Source organism: Mustela nigripes, chromosome 2 (assembly GCF_022355385.1).
Source record: "Mustela nigripes isolate SB6536 chromosome 2, MUSNIG.SB6536, whole genome shotgun sequence".
NCBI classification, from domain to species: domain Eukaryota; kingdom Metazoa; phylum Chordata; class Mammalia; order Carnivora; family Mustelidae; genus Mustela; species Mustela nigripes.
The window spans coordinates 139,970,664-139,981,862 of record NC_081558.1 but is presented as its reverse complement, the minus strand read 5'-3'; the positions used below and the strand labels follow the sequence as shown (position 1 = coordinate 139,981,862).

The 11,199-nt window shown below is 45.5% G+C and overlaps 1 protein-coding gene across 3 annotated transcripts in view; it reads left to right on the top strand.

The window, feature by feature from the left end:
• The first annotated feature begins 738 nt into the window (after positions 1-738).
• Positions 739-11,199, top strand: part of ARHGEF26 (Rho guanine nucleotide exchange factor 26) — a 122,903-nt gene continuing 112,442 nt past the window's right edge. Inside the window, exons 1-4 of one of the 3 annotated variants that reach the window (XM_059391712.1) lie at positions 739-914; positions 1,338-2,463; positions 3,830-3,869; positions 8,054-8,199. In XM_059391712.1, coding sequence (XP_059247695.1) covers positions 1,384-2,463; positions 3,830-3,869; positions 8,054-8,199 — 1,266 coding nt within the window. In that variant the 5' untranslated portion in view covers positions 739-914; positions 1,338-1,383. Of the gene's footprint in view, positions 2,464-3,829; positions 3,870-8,053; positions 8,200-11,199 lie in introns of all 3 variants that reach the window. The other 2 variants (XM_059391711.1, XM_059391710.1) reach the window with 2 other exon arrangements.

Genomic DNA, 11,199 nt, shown 5'->3' with positions numbered 1-11,199 from the left:
ACGATCTCAAGGTCTGTGAGATTCAGCCCCAGAGGGGCTGGCGCTGGGGGTGGAGTTCCCTTAAGATTTTCTTTCTCTCCCTCCGCCTCTCCCCCTTTCTAAAAACAGCCATGACAAAAACAAAAACAAAAACAAAAAAACACAAAGCATAAAAGATCCAAGATCTTTTGAAAGAAAATTCCCGCTCCCACCAGTTTCCTAGGTACCCAGTCCCACCGTGCTCAGCCCCCCCCCCCCCCCCAGCTGCCTGCACACAAGCCTCTGGAAATACTCGAAGCACAAGCAAGGGCATCTATCAGTCTCTATTATAAAGTATTTTAAGCCGGGGAGTTAGGGGATCAGAGTTGTGTTTTAAGACCACCCCAGCGCTGAGAGGGCACTGACTCCCAGCGTTTAGAGCTACGCCTCCCATCTCACGCATTTCACAGACCCTCCACTCCCCGGACTACCCCCCCAACCCCCTCAGCACCACCCCCCGACCCTGCCCCCAGGGCTTTCTAAATTGCAGTTCGGCCTGGCTCCCACGCTCGTTCTCACGCTGTGCTCCTGGCAAGCACTTAGCGCGCCCACAGCTCCCGGCACGGAACCCTGAAGTTCCGCACCCAGCCCACGTGTGCGCCAGTGTTTCAAAGCGAGACGGCAGGAGACGGAAGGTACGCCAAGGCAGAAGGCAGGCTCCGATCCTCCGAGCTACTGCGACAGAGGCGGGTGGGAGGGTGGCTAAGGCTGGGGCGGGGCTAAGGCTGGGGCGGGGCTAAGGCTGGGGGCTGGACCAAGCTTGAGGGCGGAGCCGACGGCTCGGGTCGGCTGCTGTGCTCTCCGGAGCTCCCCGGCTGCTGCGACTCCGTCCGAGACCCGGGCCACCCAAGGGCCGGTGGACGCTCGCTGGCCCTGGGCTCTGTAAAGCCCCGAAGGTAAATCCGCCTAGGAGCCGGGCGGCTCGAGCGAGAGGGGGCCAACGACCGGGCTGGGCAGCTGGATGGCGGCGGAGGGGAGCGTCGCGCGGCGGCAAGTTTCTCCAAAAAGCTGAACTCGTCACAAAGTTTCCTGTGCATCAGCTTGCACCCTGCGTACTGGTGGCGGGCTTTTTCCGTGCGGGTGGTCTTTGGGCGCTGGAGGGACGCGGAGGTAATTGGATTATTCCGCCTGGTCACAGCTCAGATTTCTCTCACGGACTGCGCGTTGCGGAGGGCGCAGATTTTTGCCCTAGCAGAGGTGGGTAGTCCACACGCAGTTGGGTCGCGCACAGCAGTCGGGTGACCGCCAGGCTTGGAGCGCGTCTGCAAGGCGTGCCTACTTGTCCCGAGGCAAAGTTCCATGATTTCTTTCCTCTTTAGGCAACTGGGTGCTGTTCCTTCCCAGGCTGACCTCGAAGTCTCCGCTATGGACAGCGAGAGTGAAGTGGATTTTTCTAGCAACAGCTTAACCCCTTTGTGGCGGAGGCGGTCAACTCCTCAGCCTCCGTTGCTGGGCCGGAGCAAGCCGAGGCCCCAATCCTACCAGAGCCCCAGCGGGTTGCTGATCACGGATTTCCCCGTGGAGGACCGAGGGACGCTCCCCGCCATGCAGGCTCCCACCCAGGGACCCACCGCTTCGGAGGGCAGGACGGTCCAGGGGAACCCACAGCTTCTGTGTGCCCATAGGAGGGTGGTGACCAATGGGAGGACGATCTCACCGGAATATAGATCTGTCTCTCCTCGGCTGCGACGGCCCAACTCTCCCCAGGCTCCCAAAGCAGTGTCAGGGGTCTCCTCGAAATCCCCAGCGAATGGCACTGTGACCTCGCCCCTACCGCAGCCTGTGTGCCCCCAGCGGACTACCAAGTCGCCCCCCTGCTGTAGCTGGGAGGTAGACCTGACCGCATCGACGACGAGCCCCCTGCCTTCAACCGCTGCAAATGGGCTTTTCCCTGAAATCGACTCCCCAGGCGCTGGTTCGCGATCTGGCCAGGCAACTAATGACCCTGAGCCAGAACTCACGAAACTCTCTCCTGCGCCCCAGAAAAGTTCTTCGGAACACAAACTCCCCCTCCAAAGGCTGCCCTCCCAGGAGAACGAGCTTCCAGAGAATCCTTCAGTGGTTTTGAGCACCAACAGCCCCGCCGCCCTCAAAGTGGGGAAACAGCAAATCATTCCGAAGAGCCTGGCCTCGGAAATTAAACTAAGTAAGTCCAACAGTCAGAATGTGGAGCCCCACAGGAGACTCTTCAAGGTGCGCAGCATGGTGGAGGGCCTCGGAGCGTCTCTGGGCCCCTCAGAGGATGAGGGCGACGCGGAGAACGACGTAGACAGCCCAGGGTCTCTGCGGCGAGGCTTGCGATCCACATCCTATCGCAGGGCGGTGGTCAGTGGCTTTGATTTTGACAGTCCTACCACTTCAAAGAAGAAGAACAGAATGTCCCAGCCTGTTCTGAAAGTGGTGATGGAAGACAAGGAGAAGTTCTCCAGTCTGGGAAGGATAAAGGTAAGAGTGGGCAGGAGTTTCGCTGGCGAAGCCAGGCGTTCACCAAGCCAAAAGCAAAGGTGTTGGGGGTGGGGAGGAGGGGCATGGAGGAAACCAGAAGTTATTGTTCTCTTTCAATTCTCTTGTTGATCAGACCGGTGCACGTCTGTCTCTTGGCCATGCTGTTTCTGGCAGTCACAGCCAGGTTAATGCAACTTTGTGGGAGGAAGTAAAACTCTTATCAGGGTTTTACCTTTTTAATCTCAGTCAAAATGTGGAGGCCTACCTAATGTGAAAAAGAAATACAGCGAATTAGGTATGGGCTGAATCCTGAACACTTTTAATACAGGAAACTGAACAGAGGGTGGAGAGCAGGCATGGTACTCTTGACTCTAGGTCAACTGTCTGGAGTTGGTCTAGAGGTGTCAGTTAGGGGTTGCTGATTCATCACCCGGTGATACAGGAAACTCCTCATTTCTTTTGAGCATGTTGATTATTTTAGTTACTTGAAGTAATTGATTTATGTTAATTAATTAGAATGACTTTTTGAGTGGTGATAACCTACTAAATACCATTCAGGTAAAATGTGAATTTAAAAAATGATTGTCAGAATTACAGAAGATACAAATAGTTTGTCATCTTTGTTGTTGCTTCTTTCTGTCACCACGGTCTGTGGTTGTGTTTTATTCCCATGTTGTACCCATTTATTCTTGAACTTGAGTGCATCTAACTAGTTAGTAGCTCAGAACTTAAGGTTCCAGTGAACTGTGTGTATTGCTCCCTGATAAAGGCCTGGGAGTTGCATGTGTTAAAATATTGCCAAACATGACCTAAAGAGATAGAGGAAAACCAAAGAAGGATATTTTGGAGTGTGCATCTGCTGCTTTCTCTAGGAACAAGGCAGATCTCAGCAGAAATTCCTTTGGGCAGCCACAACTTTTCTTGATTAATAAGAGAACTGGAACCAGTTATATGAAGGTCAATATGTAATATACTAGGAAGGCTATTTTATTTTTTATGTCATGGCCTTAAAGAAATTACATAACACTTTAGGTGTCCCCCCGCCCCAACAAGTATAGCAAAGTTCAATTTAACAGTGATGGTGTATTTTGAGTAGTGAAATGAGCTGAACTACTGGTCACCTCAGGGTTCTCAAGCTCTTTTGCTGGGGGTGGGGGACATTGTACATTTCATTTCACCATTTTATTGGATTATGATAATCAGATAAGTGAACTACTTGAGGGATCATCTGCTATCTGCTTTTGGAAATCTAATGAATGTAACAACAAGAAGTAATACTTTTTCTTAAAATAGCTGTATTTTCTATTTGGCTCATTCATACATCATTTGCTTTGCTTTTTCCTTTTTTGCTTTTCTTGTTTCTTAGAAAAAAATGCTGAAAGGACAAGGAACATTTGATGGGGAAGGTAAGCATTTGATTTTCCAGACTTTTATTGCTGTTTCAATGTGGAATATCAATTATAAGTTGAAATCCAGCTGCAGTAACAAAAACACTTAAGATGAGAAAAATGTCCAACTTCTTCCCAAATTATACAGTACAAAACTCTGCACTGAGCTAAATTTTCATCCAGTAATACCAGCAGTGAATGGAATTAATAACATTTTTTGTAAGTTGATGACTTTGTCAGCCAATGTCCTGGATTTTTACTTCTTATCTACTCTGCCTCACCTCCCTCGAAAAAATGGAGACAGAGTAAGAGCTAGTCCAGCTTTTTAGTTAAAAATCCTGAGTTTGGGGTACCTGGGTGGCTCAGTTGGTTAAGTGACTGCCTTCAGCTCAAGGCATGATCCTGGAGTCCTGGGATTGAGTCCTGCATTGGAGTCCCGGCTCCATGCGGAGTCTGCGTCTCTCTCTGACCTTCTCCCTTTTCATGTTCTCTCTCACTCTCTCAAATAAATAAATAATATCTTAAAAAAAAAAATCCTGAGTTTGGCATTTAGATCTTAAGTCTTACTTCCTTTGACTTAATATTCTTTTCCCCATATTTCCACATTTTAGTGTTACTTCTGACTTCCTGTTTGCTTATCAAGTTTCAATTTTGGGGAATTCTAACTCTCCTGGCTGCTAGAAATATATTCCTAACAATCTGTAATCCGTATAGAAAAGCTGCTTCGGCCAGGTGTTCAAACCCTAATCAGATTAGCAGACTTTGGTAAACAGATGGGTCAAGTGTCCACCAACTGGAAGGGCAAAAGTGAGTGAGGAGCCCCACCTGCAGCCTTGCAGGTCTGGGGAGCATGGTGAAGGTGAAGGTAGTTCCTTGCTGTCGTATTTTGAAATGTTAAGATTTTTTCTAACGTTTGAAGAGTCATGAAGAAGAGTATACCTCTCTGTAAGTAAATCTAATGTAAAAATCACACAGAGTTATAAAATACATAATCTTAGGTGATTATAAACTATTTCCCTATACATTTCTTATAAAAATCAGCTCCTTTGGAGGATTGCAACAGGACCAGTTAAAAAAAAAAAAAGTTTTCATTGCACGAATCTTAGGAAACTGCTCTGTATGGAGAAGAAACCCAGATACAGTATTTTAGTTGGTTTGGACAAATTAATCTCCCTGGTTTTATAGTTGAGGAAACTGGGAGCTCAGGGAGGTTTAGTGCCTTGCCCACTGTCACACTGGGGTAGTAGGACAGATAACTGGTTCTTAGTCCATTTGGCTTCCTCTTGTACCTCTTTGTGACCATCAAGTGAACAGAGTGTCTGCCTAATACGTATTTAGAGATGTTTTGCATCTTCTTGAATTTGACATTAATTTTGGGACCTATGTCTTAAAGGGTTAGAAATTGTGGCGCTTTTTTTTTTTTTTTTAAAGATTTTATTTACTTATTTGACAAACAGATCACAAGTAGGCAGAGAGGCAGGCAGAGAGAAAGGGGGAAGCAGGCTCCCTGCTGAGCAGAGAGCCTGATGTGGGGCTCCATCCCAGGACCCTGAGATCACTACCTGAGCCGAAGGCAGAGGCTTTAACCCACTGAGCCACCGAGGCGCCCCACGCTTTTTTTTTTTTTTTTTAAGTCAGAGGACACAACTTTTTTATAGTTCTATGTTGTTTTCCTTTTTTTTTTTTTAAAAAAAAATTATTTATTTATTTATTTGACAGAGAGACATCACAAGTAGGCAGAGAGGCAGGCAGAGAGAGAGAGAGGAGGAAGCAGGCTCCCTGCTGAGCAGAGAGCCCGATGCGGGACTCGATTCCAGGACCCTGAGATCATGACCTGAGCCGAAGGCAGCGACTTAACCCACTGAGCCACCCAGGCGCCCCTGTTGTTTTCCTTTTATATGGAGCTTTTCTATGCGTTCACTTGTGTCTTCTCAAATATGATGACCTGGAAATTGCTCTTACATACATGTACATGAGGAATACAGAATTCTTACCGATAATGACTAACAAGACTGTAAGTCAGGATGAGGTGCAGGAGAGTGGTAAGAACCTGTCATGGTGGAGTCAGGGACCTGGGTTACTCTCCTACTGCTTCTGTTCATCAGCTGAGTGACTCTGAGCAAGCATCGTAACCTCACCAAGCCTTAGTTCCATCATGTTTGAGAACTCTTACTGCCTTTGTTATGATGTTATGCTGAGAACGAATGAGAAATCTTATCAACTGTGTGCATATGTTTTGGGTCAGCCTCTAAGTACTTTAAAGAGCACTACAGACGTGTGGTAACCCAGTCTTTTCCCTCACCATCAGTTTCACATGTGTAAGACAATCCGCGAACAGGAAAATCTTGCATTGAGTCCAGTATTATTTTAGTCACGGTGCCTACAGAACATGCAGCAGTTGCTGAGAGAGGGGGCAGACGTTTGCCAGCTTTGGTAGGTGGGAAGGGCAGGGCAAGCTCAATGCGTCCCAAGCCAAATTCAGTCTTTCCCTCTGCCCGCTGTATCTTTTCGGGTGTTGCCATCTCCTCCTGTGCTGTTGTTGGGACCTAAGGACCTAGGAAACATCCTGATCACCTCCCTTTCTCTGCCCCGCATCTCCAACCCATCCCCAGGAACCCAGGTGATCATTCTCCCATAGCATCCTAATTAGTCTCCTACACAGTCAGCATTTTCTCCAACAACAGAATCCAGTTTTTCCTTTCAGTGGATTCACACTGCAATCAGGATAAAATGCAGTCTTTGCAGTGTGAAAGAAATTCAGTCGTTTTGGATGTGGGATAAAAATCTAGTTCTTTAACATTGCCTGCAAACCTCCGCATGATTTAGACTGTCTGGCTCATCTCCCTAAACTCACCTTATACCTTTGCCCACTAGACACCCGTGCTCTACACGTGGACTTTTCCTTTTTTCTTTTAAGGTATTACATTTCTTCTTGCCTCAGGGCTTTTTTAATATGCTTTCTCCTTACCTCTGTGACTTCTCATCTGTCATCTTAGATTTTTTCCTTAGAAACACTGTCTGACCCCCAGACTGGGTCATTCCCTGCTGAGAGACTCTTGTTCTCAGAGCACCTGTATATAAATTATCCAGCTTGTAGGTATGTTTATGTACAAGATTATTGTGTCCTCCACCCAACAGTGACTTGCCTTCTTACGTGGGGTGAAAACCAGAGTCCTTTAGTGGCATGGAAGCAGGGGCCTGCATGATCTGCCTCCTGTTCATCCTCAGCCCCCCTTCTTAAGCTTTCTCCCTTTCCTTACCCCATTTCAGCTGTACAGCCTTCCCTGCTGGTCTTTGTACATGCAGATGTACAAAACAGACTCCCGACCCAGAACCTTTGTACTTGCTCTTCCCTCTGATGGTCTGTTCTTTCCCTGGCTGTAAGGTGGCTTGCTTTCTCACCTCTTTTAGGTCTTTGCTTAAATGTCATCTTGGTGAGGCCTCCCTAAATCACCCTATTTAAAAAATACAACCCCCTTTGTAACACTCCCTTCCTTTCCCTGTTTTCTTTTTCTCCGTGACACTTACCAGCATCTGACGTACGCGAAGAGTTACTTATTTATTGTCATTCTTTGCTCACTTTGATGTCTACTCTATGAAGATCGAGATTTTCATCTTTTTTGTTCATTGTTGTATCCCTGTTGCTCAACAGTTGTTGGCATCTAGTAGGCCTTTTCCAGATATCAGTTGAATGAACAAATGAGTGAATGACTTGGACTATTTTCTCTTCCTATTTTTAGCTCATGAAGGCACAGGAAGTATCTTTTATTTTCCATTTACTCCCAGCTCTTGGCACATTGTAGATATATAGTACATGTTTGTTAAATAGGTAAATGAATGGTGAGGGACTTTGAAGGAAAAGAAGGATATGAATTCAGTTTACCACCTCCCCCCACAAAAAACCCCCAGTGATTTAATAGGCCTGGCTATCCTCCAAGAGGGGTAGACAGAGATGTGGAAACTTTGCTTCAGTGGGTATTTTATGCATGGATCCTTTCCCTTCCTGTGCATGAATTTGGGACAGAGCTGTGCGAGTGAGAAAATCACTTTTTGGTAATTTTTCTTCCGTGACAAAATCCATTTGCTTCTTTGTTGTTTATTAAACTAGAGACCAAACACTTTATAAATCTGGATGTTTGTTTAGAACAAGTAGCATAATGATGGGAGCCATTAGTGACATGTAGGGTTTGTGTTTCTTACAGAAAATGCTGTCCTGTATCAGAACTACAAAGAAAAGGCTCTTGACATTGACTCTGATGAAGAGTCGGAGCCCAAAGAACAGAAGTCAGATGAAAAAATTGTGATTCACCACAAGCCACTGAGGTCCACGTGGAGCCAGCTGTCTGCGGTAAGTGTTTACCTTTTTCTTCCCAATGTGTGGCCCTGAAAAAAACCAAGTTGTGGAAATTAGGTTTGGATGTGGTTTAAATTTTTTCTGCCAATGATCCTGTAACCTGAAAGAGAAAGACTCTTCTTTTTAGATTGTGAGATGTTTCTTGAAACCCTCCAGACACTAGTGAGAATGTTGATTTTGATTCTTCTGATCAAGAAAATTAGGTTTTGATAAAATAAGGTATCTTGACAATGATATACTCTACTCTGGAAGCTTCTTTTCCTGCTTGGTCTCTCTTTTTTTTTTTTTAACGTAGTGTGTATATGCAGAGGTAACTTAATCTATCCTGAACTTTATCATAATTATGACTATATGTATAAATATATGTGTGTGTATCTATGCACAATAGGGAGTTTATGACAGTTCTTCCTTGGAAACTTCATTTGATTTAGACACTTTTATATGTTCTTGCAGCTGATTAATGAGTGGCAGTCTGTTTCCTTTCCCTCTGTGCATCTTTTGTGTGAGTGTGTCTGACAATTATGTTGTATTGATGAGTAATTTCTCCTCTCTGCATCAAACATCTTTTGTTTGTAGCTATAATTTCTCTTCCTCTTGGCTTAACAAATGTCACAGTGTGCTGCTTAGTTTACTTGATATGAGTTTGAGCTCAGTATCTGTGGGCCTCTGATGCATTACCAAGTAGAAAGGAATTCCCATGGCTGGCTTGGGTGGTGGGAGCATTGCATTGAAAACAAGCCAGTACACCTCTGTGAGTCCCTTAGGCAACACGGGAGCAGAAGCTATTCCCTCTTAAGCTGAAATGGGCATTGTTCAGAGTCCTGAATCTCATGTGTTCAGGGGACACGCTGACCTAAGAGAAGGAGTTGTGTACGTTGGAGCTCATAAACAGGCCATGGGAATGGATGTATGGTGATGATGGGAATGACTTCGGTCATGTTCTTCCTTCTTTCTTCTAGTCTGTGTTGGAATTCAGAATTCTAGAAACCGAGCCCTTTCTCTCTGTCTCCCTCCCAACCTCTAATTCTGCTCTAAGGAGAATTTATTTATTTCCAGTACCTCCAAGGTGTGGCACCCTTAATATGTGCCATGGGCTAAAATGCCTACAAGGGCACAGCAAGCAACATTAAGGGGAGGCTGGTGAGTGTGGAGGTTGAGGCCTATGGGGATTATGGTGAACAGCCCTGATATAACTTCAGTCGCCGCCACTTAGCTCACACCAGCCCAGTGTTGCTGGTGTTCCTTCTGACGTTTAGGAAATGTTCCTTCTGACATTTAGGAAAGAGAACGCAGCAGTCCAGAGTTTTATGAGTATTATCCCAATTCATATGTTAGAGAAATGATGTGTAAGGCCAACAAAGTATCTATGGGCCAGTCTTGTCTCCTCTGCTGACAGTTTGGAACTTCTAGGATATTTCTATGATTTTTGCCTGTGCTCAGGTGATAATACCTACTCACAGAACTGACATTTGGTAACCTTATACCCTAATTCAATGATTTCATGATATTCTATCCCAAGTGCACATGTGGAGAAACTGGTGACAAGGCCCATGGAGGCCATGTTGGCTCTAAATGGCTATCATTCCATTCTGGTGTGGACCATTTGGTAGAGGACTCTTGAAAAGAAAGCTGTGGATTTTTTGAGTTCTTCCTCCGTGGAAACAGCTGCATTTGTTAGCCCAGGCCTGAGTCTTGCCATTGTTCTCTGAATGCTGAACAGCGATGTGTACTGATGTATCACACTCTGATCCTACCTACTCTGAGTACTGAAAAGCAAGCTGCCATACTTAGGCCTCCAAAAGTTTGGCTTTCAGCTAGATTAACAAACGCACATTAAAATAATACTACACATCCTTCTGCACAACTGCAAATATGGGCATGCATTTCATTGGGCCAAGGATACGTGTACCCATGTGCCTTTTGTTAACAAGATTTCTATCAAAAGACTGGTGACAAAATGTAAAACTATAAAGTGGGTTCTAACTTCAGTGTGTGTTATCTTGGGTTTTAGTGCTCCCAGGAGGCTTGTGTGTATTTACTGTGTTGCTTGGCAATTACATTTAATCAGAGCAACATTGGACTTTGCCACCTCCCATTCTTAGACTTCAGCCCGTGATTTCTTTGTGCATTTTGTGTCTCCTTTTCACATTTAAAATATTTTACTTTTTTAAAAAAATTATAAAGTACTTCAGGGGCGCCTGGGTGGCTCAGTGGGTTAAAGCCTCTGCCTTCAGCTGGGGTCAGGCTCTCTGCTCAGCAGGGAGCCTGCTTCCTCCTCTCTCTCTGCCTGCTTCTCTGCCTACTTGTGATCTCTGTCTGTCAAATACATAAAATCTTTAAAAAAAATTATAAAGTACTTCAAACATGCAGAAAAACTTAAAAATGAGTATGTGTAAGAGATTTATGGGTACCTGCCACCCCCATTGAACAAATGCTAACATTTTAACATATTTACTGCGGATCTCTCTTTTTTTGGGCAGATCCAGTTCACCACCCTCCTCTCCAGTACTTTTCTCCTTTCTGCCATCCCAAAATAATCACTGTCCTGAGGTTCTCTTCTATACTTCCCACATGGGTTTTCTATCCACTAAAAAGATGCAGACAGCTCTGGCTTTTAGGAAAGTGGATATTTCAATGAAAAAGTGGTCATTTCTTTTTCAGAAGCTTAGCAGTTGTTAGGTCTAAGTTGCCATTAGGATCCTAAAGAAAGGAAGCTTTTGTGAATTATGAGCATTGTCAGGATGTCTCCGTAGGGATCAGCACCTCCATTTCTCTGTCTGGCCTCATGCCCCAATCCTTCCTTGAAGACGGGCCACAGGGGTTAGTGCTGGTCTCAGAAACATCTGCTCTTCCCATGCTTACCTTTAATGTGCCAAATTGACACGGTAGCTGCCATCTCATCATGCATACATCACTTTAATACAAAATTCTTTTTTGAGTATGGTCTTGATCCCAGAAAGAGGGTAGGGCGGGTGGTTTTCTGCGTGTGAGGGT